General features: G+C 35.0%; 1 protein-coding gene across 4 annotated transcripts in view; it reads left to right on the forward strand.

The window, feature by feature from the left end:
• SLC41A2 (solute carrier family 41 member 2) overlaps window positions 1–16,961 on the forward strand; it is a 113,040-nt gene that overhangs the window by 32,686 nt on the left and 63,393 nt on the right. For all 4 annotated transcript variants that reach the window (XM_045553061.1, XM_045553064.1, XM_045553063.1 and 1 more), the window contains exons 4-6: window positions 4,950–5,021; window positions 8,662–8,806; window positions 11,794–11,940. In XM_045553061.1, the coding sequence (XP_045409017.1) occupies window positions 4,950–5,021; window positions 8,662–8,806; window positions 11,794–11,940 (364 nt within the window). The remainder of the gene's footprint in view (window positions 1–4,949; window positions 5,022–8,661; window positions 8,807–11,793; window positions 11,941–16,961) is intronic.

The raw sequence follows: 16,961 nt of genomic DNA on the forward strand, positions 1-16,961 counted from the left end.
AATTATGCCACTGATAAGAAGATATTTCAGGCCGGGCATGGTGGCTCACGCCTGTAATCCTAGCACTCTGGGAGGCCGAGATGGGCGGATGGTTTGAGCTCAGGAGTTCGAAACCAGCCTGAGCAAGAGCCAGACCCCATCTCTACTAAAAATAGAAAGAATTAGCTGGACAGTTAAAAATATATAGAAAATATTAGCCAGGCATGGTGGCGCATGCCTGTAGTCCCAGCTACTTGGGAGGCTGAGGAAGGAGGATCACTTAAGCCCAGGAGTTTGAGGTTGCAGTGAGCTAGGGTGACGCCATGCCACTCTAGCCTGGGCAACAAAGTGAGACTCTGTCTCAAAAAAAAAAAAAAAAAAAAGAAGAAGAAGAAAATTTCAGTCATAAACTGAAGGAAATAAAAAGTGAGTCTTTGAGGCTAGTCGAGATGGGAATGTCCCAGGCAATAGAAAGGGCCATAGGCAGGACTGTTGTTGATATGTTAGATCAATAGTTCTCAAAGTGTGGTCTTCTAATCAGCAGCATCAGCGCCTTGTTATTAATGCAAATTCTCGGCCCTACTCCAAAGCTACTAAATCAGAAACTCTGGGGTTGTGGCTGAGCAATTTATAGTTTAACAAGCTCTCCAGGTGATTCTGATATACATTAAAGTTTGAAAACCACTGTGTTAGATGAACAGCATAGAGGCCAGTAGGGCTGGGAACAGGTGTGGGGGGGGAGTTTTTAGAGGATGATGTTAATGAACTAGCCAGGGGCCAGATTATGTAGGGCTTTATGGACCATTGTAAGGACTTTGGCTATTTTGTGAGATGAGAAACCATTGGAAAGTTTTGAACAGAGGAGGGATATGAGCTGATAGATATTTTTTAACAGATTATTTTGACTGTGTTGAGACATGAGTATATGGGGCCAAGGACTGAAGCAGAGAGACCAGTTGACAGTCTGTTGCAATAATATAGGCTAGAGATGATGTTGGTTTGGATCAAGATGGTAACAGTGGATGTAGTGAGAAGTAGTTGGAGTCCAAAACTAATTGACAGAATTGGCTGATGGATTAGGTGAAATTAAAGACAAAGAATAGCCACTCAAATTTCTCTCTGGATCTAAGAGGGGTAAAAGTGAACAAATTAGTAGATAGAAAAGTAGTAACTTGTGGCATCAAACATTGATAACATGGTGTATACTTCCAGTTTATAGTGTTCTAATTGCTTAGAGAACTCGATCTCCAGTTTGCCAGACAGAGTACTATGGTGCTTACAGAATTCTATAGAATCGTTGTCAGGTGTGCTCTAATTCTGATACTCTGTAGGCTGTTAAGGCAACTCTAGGTTATTGACTTCTTTGTGGCAACATCCCCAAAGCCTCACCTTCTCTAGACTTTTTAACTGAGTATTCTGTACTTGAAATTTGCATAACTCTTGGCTTTGAGGCTGTCATCACACAGAGTAGTTTCACTGCCTTAAAAATCCTCTGTACTTTCTCTGATCATGCCTGCCTTCCCCCTACCCCCTGGTAACCACCGATCTTTTTACTCTTTCCATAGTTTTGCCCTTTTTAGAATGTCATATAGTTGGAATTATACAGTATGTAACCTTTTCAGACAGGCTTCTTTCACTTAGTAGTATGCATGTAACTTTCCTCCATGTCTCTTCATGGCTTGATAGCTCATTTCATTTTAGTGCTGAATTCCATTATCCGGTCATACCACAGTTTATTTATCTGTTCACCTACTGAAACACATCTTGGCTACTTCTAAGTTTTGGCAGTTATGAATAGAGCTGCTATAAGTATCCATGTGCGGGTTTTTATGTGGACATAAGTTTTCAATTCCTTAGGGTAAATACCAAGGAGTGTAGTTGCTGGATCATGTGGTAAGAGTATGCTCAGTTTGTAAGAAAATGACAAACTATCTTTCCAAGTGGCTGTACCATTTTGTATTCCCACCAGCAATGAATGAGAGCTCCTGCTGCTCCACATCCTTACCAGCATCTGGTGTTGTCAGTCTTCTGGATTTTGACCATTCTAATAGGCATGTAGTGTTATTTTATTGTGTTAATTTGCATTTCCCTGATGACATATAATGTGGAGCATCTTTTCATATGCTTATTTGTCATTTGTATATCTTCTTTGGTACGGTATCTGTTAAGGTCTTTGACCCATTTTTAATTGGATTATTTATTTTGTTATTGAGTTTTAAGAGTTCTTTGTGTATTTTAGAGAGCAGTCTTTTATTAGATATGTCTTTTGCAAATATGTGTTTTTAAATAAGATGTCTGATTATACCAGTGCTACAGGTTCAGTGATGAAAATTTGAAAAAATTCACTAAAGAACAAAGAAGAAAATAGAAATCATCCATGTACCCATCACCCATAAATAACAGTGGTTATTCTGTTTGTTTATATATACCTATTTTTTGGCACATGTACTTAATACATTTGTTTAAGACCAATACTTCAGTGGGGACTTTCATTACCCTGGTTTCAAGTATTTACACATTAAACATTTTTTCTAGTATCAAGGAGTAAGTACATTTGTAAATCAACAATTTCAAGGTTATCCCAAATCACTTTTATATTCAGTTCCAATAAATCTTAATTTCTGCTCATAACTCAAATGCCTCAATGTCAGATAAGTAACATATGCTTATGCAAAGAGAGGGAGTAGGGATTATAAAACTAGAGTCTGCAGATTCCACCTAAAGGCATTCAAATTAAAAAATTTTTAAATCACCATGTTGGCCAAACATAATACATCTTAAGGTTTTGGCCACCTCTGCTCTCTTCTTTCCTAAAAAGCCAACATTTCAGCCCAGTTCTTGGTACAGTTTTTACAGGATGGAGGCAATGAAGTTAATTTTATATGTCCTGCCATACATCTACCTACACCCCAGTGTACCATACCTGTTTTGGGGTAAATTTGGGGCAACATTTCTCTTTAGTTTACTTTTTAACAAATCCTTACTTTTAAAAGTCTTTTCTTTGTAAAAAAAAGTTATTATTTATGACTATATTCTACTTTCTATTTTTTATTCACACCCATACTTTGTTTTAATTTGCTATTGTTTTATTTTAGACTAATAGGATTGCAGATTCAGAGTCCTCTAGATCAGGAAGAAACTTAGAGAGTGTGATCTTCAGCATTTATAAAACAGATTAATTCAGTAGTGCAAGGCTGTACTGTCAATCTAGGTTTGGTTAGGAAAATAGTCATGGTATGTATTGTATCCATAAGGAACTTAATATAGAAATTTGGGCTTATGCAAATGTGGAAGAAGTTGGAGAAGTGAAGATCTGTGGTAGGAAAGACAGAGAAGCAGTTTGAAGCACTGGAGAGAAGAAGAAAGACACATGTCCATTATAGTGAAGAGGTCTGGACACCTTCCCGAAATAATGGCCTCTGCTTCACTTGCAATTTCCAAATCTTAGGCAAATTCTTCTCACTAGCAGACTGTCACCTGAAGCTATAGGGAAAGGGATTTTGAGGAATGTAGCTCCATGCCTTAAAAAGGCACTAGTGATGATGGTACCTATTAATAGTAAATCTGGCACAGTTGTATACCTGATTCCTAGCACCCATTCATTCTGTCACCCCTTCCTTTCTTGATCTTTTCCTAGACCCTACTGTATATATGTCCCTTGGTCATATGACTGCAGCAACTCTGGAGTCTTTATGTCTTGTCCTTTTTTGTGGAATTATTTTAGATTGCTTCCTATAGCTAAAGATGTTTTTCTAAGAATTATTTAAAAGTAACGCTAATTTTACTCATACCTATTTCTTTAATTTTAAACCTGGGGTAGGTTCAATGTTTAAACATTGCTTGTACCTTATTACTCACTTGAGCAAAGCCCCAGGTTGTTAGAGCTACAAATATTAATGTTATCAATAATTTAGATTCCTAAGCTTAGTAAAGAAATATATAATGACTGCATGAATAATTATTCTGACACAACGAGAAATTTCAATATTTGCATTTGCTGAGACTAAAGTCCAGAGTGTGATTGCAGAATAGAATCTGTTTTCCACACTGATAGAAGAAATGATGATGTAGCGTTAACTTCCTGGCCTGAAGCCAGTGAGCTCTAACCTCTCGTCTGTCCCTGGTTAAAACTACCCATAAGTAACTCCTTTATCTACCTCCCTCTTTACCCATTCACCTATAGATTTTTATTTTAGATTTGAAAATCTTCCATGGCCAAGCAGATGATGAATAATTGAAACACAGCTCAATATAGTATTTTTACTAATGATTGTTCATTGCTTTCCAAACGAGTGCATTAGAAAAACTTGGCAGATTTGGATATACATTTTTTGAATCCTAAGTGGTTGAGAAATATGATTTAGCTTACAGAGCAGTTCAGTTGTATGAATAATGTTATTTTGGAGCATATTTCTTCCATTTAGCAGAAAGATGTATACAATTAAATAGTTGAGGAACACAATCAAAATTTATTTGTGAACTGAATGAATTTTGCTAACAGTTTTAGTCATGACTCAAATATAAATTATGTACATATTAACGATTTATTTATATCTTGATATTTTTTGGTCAATAATTCTTCAAGTTAGATTAGTTTGATGATGTGGAATTAAATGCCAGCAGCTCAAAATTATGTAATTATTTATATTGGGCCTTAGTACACAAAATTTGGCATGTTAGGATGATACCCAATGATGTTAGTTGTAAGATAACATCAGTAAGTAGGTGGATAATACTAACTGGTCCACTAGTTCTTGTAAGATACTTAGGTAAACGAAAACATTTTTCTCCTGAACATCTCAGGCAAGCTGAATGTTAGATGCAAGACTGGTAGTGAATTCAGAATTATAGTCAAAGTGCAATGTGAGCTTATCAGATTTAGTAAAGATGTTAAGGCTTCATGTGCTGTTTAAACAGAGTAGAAAGCATATAGATTTTTCAGTGATACATGAAAATGTCTACCTTAACAGGTAAATATTGGGAAGATGGATTCACCCATTGAAAAGTGGAACCTAATAATTGGCAACTTGGCTTTAAAACAGGTAAGTGGTACACATTTTTTTTTTTAACAGTTACTGAATTTATAGATCTTGGGTGTTACCAGTAAGATTGGTATAATTTTAGAACTATGAGTCTATCATTTAATTGTTTCAGGAAACACCAAAATGATAATTTAGTATCCTGAAAAAACTAATGGAATAAATGGATACCCATGACCTTTGAAATCTGTTCTTTCTCTAGAAACTAAGTTTTTCTAAGTAGGAAAAATATATAATATACAACATATAGGAAAAAGATACAAAATGTTTTCTATCCTAAGTATATGATAGGCTGGGCACAGTGGCTCATGACTATATTCCTAACACTATGGGAGGCTGAGGTAGGAGGATCACTTGAGGTTAGGAGTTCAAGACCAGCCTGAGCAAGAGTGAGACCCTGTTTTTACAAAAAATATTAACAGAAGAAGTTAACTGGGCATGGTGGCACATGCATCTGTAGTCCTAGCTACCTGGGAGGCTGAGGCAGGAGGATCACTTGAGCCCAGAAGTTGGAAGTTACAGTGAGCTATGATGAGCCACTGCACTCTAGCCAGGGTAACAGAGCCAGACTCTGTCTCAAAAAAAAAGTTTATGATAGAGCCAGAATTTGTGTTAGTATTTGTACAAATAAATATTTAACACTTCATTAAGGGTTATTTTTCTACTTTTTAAAAAGTAAATTATGTGTTTAATTAAACTGAGCTCTATTCTGTATATTATGGTCAGACATTTGTTTAACTTGAGTTTTCCTTGATTTATTAATGTTACTAGTGTTAATATAAACAAATACATTAAATTACCAATTACATATTCACTAAACCATGGATTGTGTGTAATCTACAGCTCTTTCTAATCTCAAGTGAGTATCTCCTCTTCCTCTTCAATTACCCTCTCCTATCTCCAAGACAGACGACTGCAGCTACCCCTAGTAATTCTCTAGCTAGTGTGAGCTTAGGGAATGCACACTAATTTTGATGTTAGCTCAACTAGGACATAATATTGAGAACATGGTTAAAGGAACATAATTTCATGTAATGCATTTCAAGGACAAAGAAATAAAGAAATTTTTAAAATACCTGTGCAACTGCTTCTAGGATCACAGATTTAGAAATAAGAAAATGTGGGATCTAACCTCAGCTCTAACATTAGCCAGCTATATAACCTTTGTTAATTTACTTAACCTTTCTGGGTTTCACTTTCCTCTTTTAAATCACAGCATCCCATTAGAGATGTCTAAGATCCTTTACAGATTGAAATTGCAGGGGTAATAATCAAAATATTTAACAATGATCGAGTACTATAAATAATGAATAAAAATAAAAATTTGAAAATATACTCCATTTTATTTTTTAAATACCATAAAATCTTACGAAGTAATATGAGTTGTAGTGTAAATTATTTATCCATCATTCTAATAATTACCATCGCAGCTTTTAATTTTTCCTCCAACTTTTAGTCTTCATTCTTCCCTTATCATCCTCTCTCCCTGCAACTGTTGGTCAGGATGGGAGCCAGACATGGCTGAGGATTCATTTATCGTAGCTGCCATAGCCCGAGGCATGTGTCTTTATCTGCCTTACTCCACCAAGGATGTATGAAGAACAGGGAACCCCAAGCAGGCCCATCAGGAAACAATTGGTGCCAGCCAGGGAGGCAGCCATTGGTTGGAGCCCAGTTACCAACAGACAAAAGCAAGAAGAAAAGAAGCTGAAGGGGTAGGGTTGGAGTTGGGGAAGAGGCTATTCTCTCCCTGAGGCTTCATCTGCTAAAGCTTGTGAGGGAGTAGATGAGTGTGTGTGTTGGGGGAGGGGGCTGGCATAGGCTCCTCTGCCTGGAGACTGGCTATGGAGGTAGAGGGGGGAAGGACAGAAGAGGCTCATGTTCTTACTCGGGGGTGTGCTCTGCTGGCTGTTAAATGAGGTCCCAGGTAGGTTACCTGCCACAGATTTCTTCGTGATTACACAGAGCAGCCACACCAACCAGTGCATAAGTAGTCAAATAAAGCAAAGTCCCTGGTCCCATCTGAGGACCATTACCTACGAGGAGGGATGTGTCCTGTACCAACGTCTTTTCAGGCCTATGGCTCCTATTAACTTCCCCAGCTACGACTTCAACCCAGACTTTGCTTTCTCTTGGGTACAATTAGTCATTTTTCAATGAATCATACAGAATAAGACTTCCTCATCTCAGCTGTGTGCTTCCCTTTCCTCAGAAATAGATAGATAGATACATACATACATACCAGGATGTCTGCAACAGGCTCTCTAGCTCTGTGTTCAAGTGTCATTCCAGAAAAGACTTGGAATCACAGTGCTAGAATTTATACTATAAATTAATTTTATTGCTTAAAAGTATTATCATGTTATTTATTAACCAATATGAAAATAATGAACTATTTCAACAACTGCTATAGCCATAATGGTGCTTATGGCATGACTCTCAGCTCTGAATCTATGGGTGACATCAACAGGAGCTATTAATATAATACAAGGTCATGGGGCTGCAATCCAGGGTATCTGGACTCTTTAGTCCTGGCTTTTCTATTAATTTACTATGTGACAAGGTCAGACGACAGGTGTTTTTCACTTGGAGCCCTGGCTTCTAGTACATATATTGGCTTCAGACAGTCTGTGAATGCCAAGAAATTCTGCTCAAAATATTGAGTGCCTCTGTGCTTTTCTAGAGAAAAGGATCTCTATTATATAGAGTTTTTTTTTTTTTTACCGGATTATCAAAGGAGTCCATGACACAAACACAGCTAAGAATCAGTGGAATAGATAATAGATGCCTTAGGATTTCTTTTAGTTCTGACATTCTATTAATCTGAGTCTCAGAGCTCGCAGTCAGTGTGACTTTTCTTAGTTGTAGGTTTTTGAGTGTTGCTTCGTGTCAGCACTGTTGGAAGCACTTTATTTATATAATTAATTTAAATCTCAAAGTTTGATATTATCATTGTCAGTTTAAAGATTAGGAACTGAAATTTCCATAGCACCAATCACAATTGTGGTTATTTTTGAATGTCTGTCTCTCCCACTGACCGAGAATCCTCTGAGAGCAGGGAATAAATCTATTTTGACCACTGTTGTAGCACAACGTCAAGCACAGCATGTTGTATGTACATGGTAGAATCTAAATAAATACTCATTGAATGAATGAATTTAAATAACTTGCTCTAAGATTAAGTGGTAGACCCAGGAGTCAAACTCCTGTCATTCGATTATAAAAATCCAATCTCTTGTCAACAATCCCTCTAAAGTCAGACTTCAGATATGTGGATTGGGTACTTCTCAGTCTGAAGGTGATATTTTCTTAGATGATCTGTGGATTATACCTTCAACATCACTTGGGGTACTTGTTAAAAATAGGTTCCCAGACCCCATTCCATACCTGCTGTCACCAGATCAGGGCAGTTTCAGAACCCACAGTCTTAGGGAATATTAAAACTAAAATATAATAGTAATAGCTAATTTAAAGGATACTGTAGCTCAATTACTATATGCAATTTTTTTTTTCACTTTTTTTTCCAGATGAGGAATCAGTGAAAGAATTTTCTCACTTTTTGTATGTAATATTTACATAATCAAATTTTTAAAATGTGTTTTTGAAATGAATAATTCAGTTGGATTTTGTAAAATTTTTTTAGGTTCAGGCAACAGTAGTTGGTTTTCTAGCAGCTGTGGCAGCAATTATATTGGGCTGGATTCCAGAGGGAAAATACTACCTTGATCATTCCATACTTTTGTGCTCTAGCAGTGTAGCAACTGCCTTCATTGCATCTCTTCTGCAGGGTAAGTGAATTTATAAATGTCTACTCCATAGTCTTGTACTTTTAAAGTATTTATTTGTGAAGATTATTTTTATCTACTTTTATTTAAATGACACTTTTTATGAAAACAGAAGAAAAAATGTTGTCTACAAACTTCAAAAATATTTTAATTACTCCAGATATATTTATATTTCATTATTTATAAAACTTAGTGTAGAACAGGCTTTTCTGAGATTGTCTCTTGGCCTTTGATACCCTGGTATAGTTCCCCAAAAAGATCAGGAAAATAGCCTAGACATTCACTTGTTTCTGTAAATTCAATTAATTGAGAAACTCCTTTCTGGAAATCATGCAGGGGATTTACTGGCTTGTCACTTGAGTAACAACAAGTGTTCCAGGAATTTCTGAGTTTCAAAAGCAGTCCCTCTGTTAAATGTTTTTTTTTTTTAAGTTTCAGGTTCCAAAGACAATTTCTTCCCTGTTTCTGTGGCAATATAAATATAACCTTATGCTTAAGACAGCATATTGTTGGCCATAGAATTTTAAAGAGCCAGAAGGTTTTAAAAATGAACTACATTACAACTTTTTAGTGGGACTATCTTACTTTATATTTATTTATTAATATGAACTTTATACTAGAGAATTAGCTTTTTATGGAATCCTAATCATAAAGACTTGGTTATTTTTATTTCATATTTGTTATCTTCTCTCCCTTATATTACCAGCAAAGTAAAAATGGAAGATTGTTATATAAGGTGATTATACAAAGCAGCTAACTTTTTCTGGTTAGATTCTGGGAATTTAGGGAATCTTATTAAATTAAGACATGACTTCCAAAGAATTTTGATTTACTACTTAAATTACATTAGGGATAGTTTCTGGTCTTTATGTAGAATTGAGTGGAGTTAACCCTGGCCAAAGCAGAATGAAGTTAAGCTACTGGAAAATTAAATTTCTAGTAAAAAAAAAAAAAGTTTTGGCATCAGTACACCACTTATTTAGGCTCATTTGCTTCTGTTTTCTTTTGGATTTTGTTTCATTTAGAAAGTATTGTTTAAAATTTTTCAGTCTAACAAGTATTTGAAATATCTAGGCTTTTCAAAACTATCAAAAATTCAGATTTTTAAAATGCATTTGTTTAAAACTTCTTACTTGGAATAATCTGTGTTCTAATTTTATGACAACCTGACCTTTATAACCACCTTAATGTGTAAAGCAGATACTATTAACCATATTTCATAGGTAAGAAAACTGACCCAGACAGGTAAGGTGACTTGTCCAATTCCATCAGCTTGTTAACAGCAGAATCAGAATTAAAACTCAAGTTTCCTGACACCCAGCTCTTTCCACTGGACCATGATACATGTGAAATATTTGTTTTAGCTGAAAAGATATAGATGGTACGGTGTATAGGAGAACTTCCCATATCTTTAAATGTTTTGGAAAAAGAACTCCATACAGTCACATCTTTTTTTTTTTTTTTTTGAGACAGAGTGTCGCTTTGTTGCCCTGGCTAGAGTGAGTGCCATGGCGTCAGCCTAGCTCACAGCAACCTCAAACTCCTGGGTTTAAGCAATCCTACTGCCTCAGCCTCCTGAGTAGCTGGGACTACAGGCATGCGCCACCATGCCCGGCTAATTTTTTCTATATATATTTTAGTTGGCCAGATAATTTCTTTCTATTTTTAGTAGAGACGAGGTCTCGCTCTTGCTCAGGCTGGTCTCGAACCCCTGACCTCAAGCGATCCACCCGCCTCGGCCTCCCAGAGGGCTAGGATTACAGGCATGAGCCACCGCGCCCGGCCATAGTCACATCTTGTTTGATAACTGCATAATATATTTTTAAAACTTTTCTACTATTGCTTTTTTTTTTCTTTTTACAATGACATTATGGGAAAGGTAAGTCCAGTGATTGAAAAAGCCTCTAGAATATTAAGATGTGAGGCATTGTCTGATGTAAGACAAAAATTCTACTTTTTAAAATTTTGACTTTATGCAGTAGAGTAAAAAACACTGAGCGAGAGTCACTTACAAGCTATGTGACCTTAGGCAAGAATTTAAACCCTACTCTCTGGGACCTCATTTTTATTATCTATAAAATAAATGTGCTGGAATAAAAGCATTTAGAGTCATTTTTACTCTAAAAATGCAGTGAGATTCTGCTCATTTTTTCCCATAGCCATATTTAGGGTTTCCATATTGATTTATGGTTAGCATATAAATAAATTAAACATTTAAAATTGTCTCTGTACTGCATCCTCTTAATGAATGTGTTGGCATGAGAAAATCTATATAATTGGGTATGCATATAAATTGTGTCATTTTTCTCCCATTTGTATGATTCAAGAAAATAAGGATGCAAAAGTATTAAGTATAAAGTTAACATTTTCATCTTTTGTTCTCTTATTGTAGGTTTATAGACAGAAAATTTGGGTTTAAAGAATATCTGTTACAAAGACTATTTCTCGTGGCCTTCAGTGGCCTTCAGTGTTTAAAATTTAATTACGTCCCGCGTTTTAATACTTCAACACTTTTAAATAATCAAATGAAGCAAGTATTTCTAGCTACCATATGTGAACAAATCTGTTTTTGTTGGTCTTCTTCCCAGCTGCTATGCATATAAATATGACTCACCTTTTTTTTTGTTTTCATACTTTATTTGAAGGTTAAAATTAAAATCTTTGGATTTGATACACACAGATACATTACATAGAAGATACACATGTCATTAAATTTGAAATTTTAGCTTTAACGTAATTTTACTAGCTTTTGGGTCTCTAGATGCAGCATTGAACTTCTTAAGTCTTCTAAGATCCCTACTTGGGAATTTCTTAAAAGGCATTTTGCCAAAGCTTCAGAGTAAAGTGTTTTATTTGCTTCAGTTAGCTTATCTAAATAATCTAACTGGAACTAAAATGCTGTTTGTCTATCCTACATATTTGGTATTTGGGGGATTGATTGATTTTCTTTAAATAATAGCATAAAAAGCAATTAACATTCTTTCTTCTAGGAATAATAATGGTTGGAGTTATCGTTGGTTCAAAGAAGACTGGTATAAATCCTGATAATGTTGCTACACCCATTGCTGCTAGTTTTGGTGACCTTATAACTCTTGCCATATTGGCTTGGATAAGTCAGGGTTTGTACTCTTGTCTTGGTAAGTTGACTTGCAACTAAATATTATGTGTTATTCAGAGTCTTTTAAAATAAATATTGTTGCAGCAATGCCATGAATCCATGGTGACCTTCAAGTATATTAGAACTGTTATTGAGGCTGATTAGAATAACTACCATTTATTGTATACCTACTATGTGTTGTGGTTCTCACGTATTTTTTCTGTTCTTATAGAGTTTAAAACTCTATAAGATAAAGATTACCTCTAATTTTAGATGAGAAAACTGAGGATCATAGAAGTCATGTATATTATCCAAGTTTACACAACTACTGATGGAAAAGTTGAACCCAGGTCTGTCATACTCTATAATTTCTGCCCTTTCCTGTGTAGCCAGCTAGGAGTTGACCTAGAGTATTCTGTTATGTGTATTGAACTAACTTCTGAGAATATAAGGTTATTGTGGTGCTTGAAATTTCCCAATGAGATATTTTTTTCCCCATCAGATACCACACCAATTAGTAGCCTTTTCACAGTTAACAAAAGGAAAAAAAGTCACCATGAAAATTAGCCTGAATGCCGTGTGAAGTTGGTGTCATCTTCTGTATGTAATTTCTGATAAATAGTGATAGAGTATTTATAGAATCTAATGAATTGTTTTAGTGGAAATTTGTACTCTGAGACTACTGTCAATGGTAAATGAATATGATTTGTGAGCAATGGTTAAATGTTAAAAGTTGATTGTGGTTTCTTTCTTTTTCTTTTTTTTTAAGATGCCAGACTAAAAATATACAAAGAAAACAGAAACCCAAAGTAATATAAAAGAAAAAAAAAAGATGGTTTATAAGCCAAACCAGAGGCAAACATTCACGTACCCCACATATTTTCATGAGTTCTATACAGATTTATAGTATACTTTAAAATAAATTTAAAGTACATTTAGTTCAAAGCAGTAAGGGTTTCAGACTTACGTTCTTGAAATAAAGAAAGGCCTTTAATCTACCAAAGGCAATAATTTTCTACAACTTTCAGAGATATCAGGGGAAGCTTCATTTAGCATATAAAATTGCCTTAAGTTATTTAGTGAGTGGCATAAAAACAATATTTAATAAGACTTGATATGTCTGCTCAAGGAGAATTTTTCTCATTTGGAAGGTAAAGATGCATAGTTTAAAGTAAGGTATAAGATGATAAATGATCAATGGCCTAAATAGAAGATCTTGTTCCCAAAGGTCTTGGCTTTTTGTTGTTGTCTTGCACTATACAAGGAATAATACATGTTCAAGTATATTCAAGGTGATGCTCAATTCCCTTCTCTCCCACTCAAAAAAAACACAGAAAATGAAGAGTTACATTATTAAAGGGATGATCTTAAATCTGCTCTAATTTATATTGTTGGGGTGATAAATTGGTTATACTTTTTTCCTTCTCTAAATTATTATACAATTTAGAAATAGATGCTAAAGTCAGGGATTGAAATGTTAGCTTATGGCTGGTATTAGAAAACGTGGCTTAATATTCTTCTTCTACACTATTAGATTCATCCATCCACTCACAGGCAGACAGCTAGACAACTTGCAGTGGTCACCCCATAGGAATAGGCTGTTAACTGCACTGGGGAAGGGAGACTGTCATCAAAAGGCTGGGATCCCCAAAGAGAAAGCCAGTAAGGGCACGATTAGGCATGAGTTAGTGCCCCTTTCTCTCATTTTACCAATTAGATAAGTCTCTCCCACCTTGAGGAGGAGGTTAGAGAGAAGAAAAGAAGAGTAGAAGAGGATGAGGGTTTCTTCCTAATATTAATAAGAGAACATAGAGGGTCAACATAGGGATGGAGAGTTAGTAGTGGTTCTAGGATGAGTTCCCCTACATACATGGAAAAGAAAGATATATTACTTGCAGACTTAAGTGTTTAAGTTGCCATTATGTCATTTGTAACACATTTCTCAGCTACTTGCTAAATACCAGGTGTCTCCTCAATTGAAGACATAGTGGTAAAAAAGTAAGAAAGAGAATGCCATTGAAGAATGTAATCATAATAAATATGCCCATTGTTATAATGATACAAAGTACTATGAGATTTCAGAAGACAAACAACTGTTGAGGAAAATAATGTGTGCTGACTTTTTAAATTTTATTCTTTAAATTATACAAGTGATAAACTCTCCTTATAAAGACTTGATCATAATGTGTTACCATCCAAAGCTTTCAATATTTTGAATGTTATATGGTGGTGCTTTAATAGTTCAGCTGGATCAAGAAGTAAAAAAGTAAAATGGAATGTTACTATCACAGACCATAATTTTGAAAAGTAATGTTATTATTAAATATTGTTTAGGATTTTCTAGGCCTTTGCTTGTCTTCTGAAAGTTGGCTCAAAGTAATTCCAGATGAATTAATTAAAGTGGGATCTTTTATATTTCATCTGTATCATTGATTCCCCTAAGGATATTTTTTACTGGGCTACAGATTGATTCTACAGTTAATCTAGCAGTTAAACATGCTTCTGGAGTGCCAGTGTGTGTGGATTGCTAAAGTATCTGCATTGTGAACACTAGGGGGCCTCATAAGATCAGCAGTTGGATGCCTTGTATTTTAATTCTGAATACAAAGATTAGGAAGAGGCATATTTAAATTCTAAGACCCCATTCATCATGCTGAGAAGCCTGGCTCTTGGAAACAAAGTTTAATTCTTGAACTATTTAATACATTGAAAACACTTAGCAGTCTTTAGAGGTAAAAAGAGGATGTCATGGTACCTATAGGCTTTGATTATAGAGGCCCTGTGTTATATTTTGCTCAAAGAACTGGACATTAAGAAAAGTCTCATGGGGTCAATTCATCAAGAAGGTAAAACGATTGTAAATATATATGTACACATTGGAGCCCCTGAATATATGAAGCAATTATTAGCAGATCAGAAGGGAGAAATAGACAGTAATACAATACTAGCAGGGGACTTTAATACCCTACTTTCAACAATGGATAGATCACCCAGACAGAAAATCAATAAGGAAACATTGCACTTGAACTACACTTTAGACCAAATGGACCTAACAGATATATACAAAATATTTTATCAAACAGAAGCAGGATATACATTCTTCTCAAGCACACATAGGACATTGTCCAGAATATATCATGTTATGCCACAAAATGAGTGTTAACAAAGAAGACCTTAAGAAGATTGAAGAAGAAGATTGAAGTCTAAGAAGACTGAAATCATATCAACTATCTTTTCTAACTATAATGGTACGAAACTAGAAATCAATAATGGGAAGAGAACCGGAAAGTTCATAAATACATGGAAATTACACAACATGCTCCTGAACAACCAATTGGTCAAAGAAGAAATCCAAAGGGAAACTTAAAAATATCTTGAGATAAACAAAAATGTAAACACAATATACCAAAACCTAAGGGACGCAAAAAAAGTAGTCCTAAGAGGGAAGTGTATAGTGGTAAGTGCCTGCATTTAGAAGGAAGAAAGATCTCAAATAAACAACACAACGTAGCACCTCAAAGAATTAGAAAAAGAAGAATAAACTAACCCAAAGTTAGCATAAGGAAGGAAATAAAGATCAGAGCAGAAATAAATCAAATAGAACACAAAAGAACTAAAGAATGTCAACAGAGCTAACAGTTGGTTTTATGAAAACATAAAATTGACAAAACCTTAGACTAAGAAAAGAGAAGATTCAAATAAAATCAGAAATGAAAGTGGAAACATTACAATGGATGCCTTAGAAATTAAAAAAAGATTATAAGGCACTATTATGAACAATTTTATGGCAACAAAGTAGATAACCAATATGTTTCTAATTTTTAGAAACATATACCTACCAAGATTGAATCAGGAAGAAATAGAAAGCGTGAATAGACCAATAACAAATACAGAGACTGAAATAGTAATTAAAAACCTCACAACAAAGAAAAGCCCCACACCAGATGGCTTCATGGCTGAATTCTACCAAACGTTCAAAGAATTAGTATCAATCCTTAAAATCTTCCAAAAGAATAGAACTAGAGGGAACACTTCCAAACTCATTTTCTGTGGCCAGCATCACCCTGATACCAAAGCCAGACAGAGACACTACAAGAAAAGAAAACTGTAGGCCAATGTCTCTGATGAACATAGCTGCAAAAATTCTCAATAAAATACTGCAAACTGAATTCAACAATATATCAAAAATATCATACATCATGACTATGTGGGATTTATCCCTGGGAGGCAAGGCTGGTTTAACATATACAAATCAAGGGAGAGGGTGTGAGGTAAGTGAGGGAAGAAAAACTACCAATAGGTACAATGTGTACTATTCAGGTAACAAGTACACTAAAAACCCAGATGTCACTGCTATACAATTCATCCATGTAACCAAAAACCACTTATACCACTAAATCTATTGGAAAAAAAAAAACAACAAAATATAGAACACAGCTTAAACTAAAAGTAAAAAAATATATGCAGATCAATCAGTGTGATACACCACAGTGTGATAAATAAAATACCTATGAATATATTTAATCAAGGAGGTAAAATATCTTTACAATAAAACTATAAAACATTAATGAAAGAAATTGAAGAGGACACAAATAAATGGAAAGATATCCCACATTCATGGATTGGCAGAATTAGTATTGTTAAAATGTTCATGCTACTCAAAGCAATATGCAGTTCAGTGCAATCTCTGTCAAAATTGTAGTGACATTTTTTATAGAAAAAAATAAAAAGAATCCTAAAATTCATGTGGAACTGCACAAGACCCTTGAATAGCCAAAGTGATCTTGAGAAAACAAAAGAAAGTTGGAGGCATCACACGTCCTGATTTCAAATTATATCACAAACCAACAGAAATCAAAACAGTATGGTACTGGCATAAAAATAGACACATAGATTAATGAAACAGAATAGAGAGCCCAGAACTAAAACCAAGCATATGCAGTCAACTAATTTTTAACAAGGGCACCAGGAAGACACAATGGAGAAAGAATAGTCTGTTCAACAAATGATGTTGGGAAAACTGGATATCCACATGCAGAAGAATGAAACTGGATCCCTTAT

The sequence above is a fragment of the Lemur catta genome, chromosome 6 (genome assembly GCF_020740605.2).
Source record: "Lemur catta isolate mLemCat1 chromosome 6, mLemCat1.pri, whole genome shotgun sequence".
NCBI classification, from domain to species: domain Eukaryota; kingdom Metazoa; phylum Chordata; class Mammalia; order Primates; family Lemuridae; genus Lemur; species Lemur catta.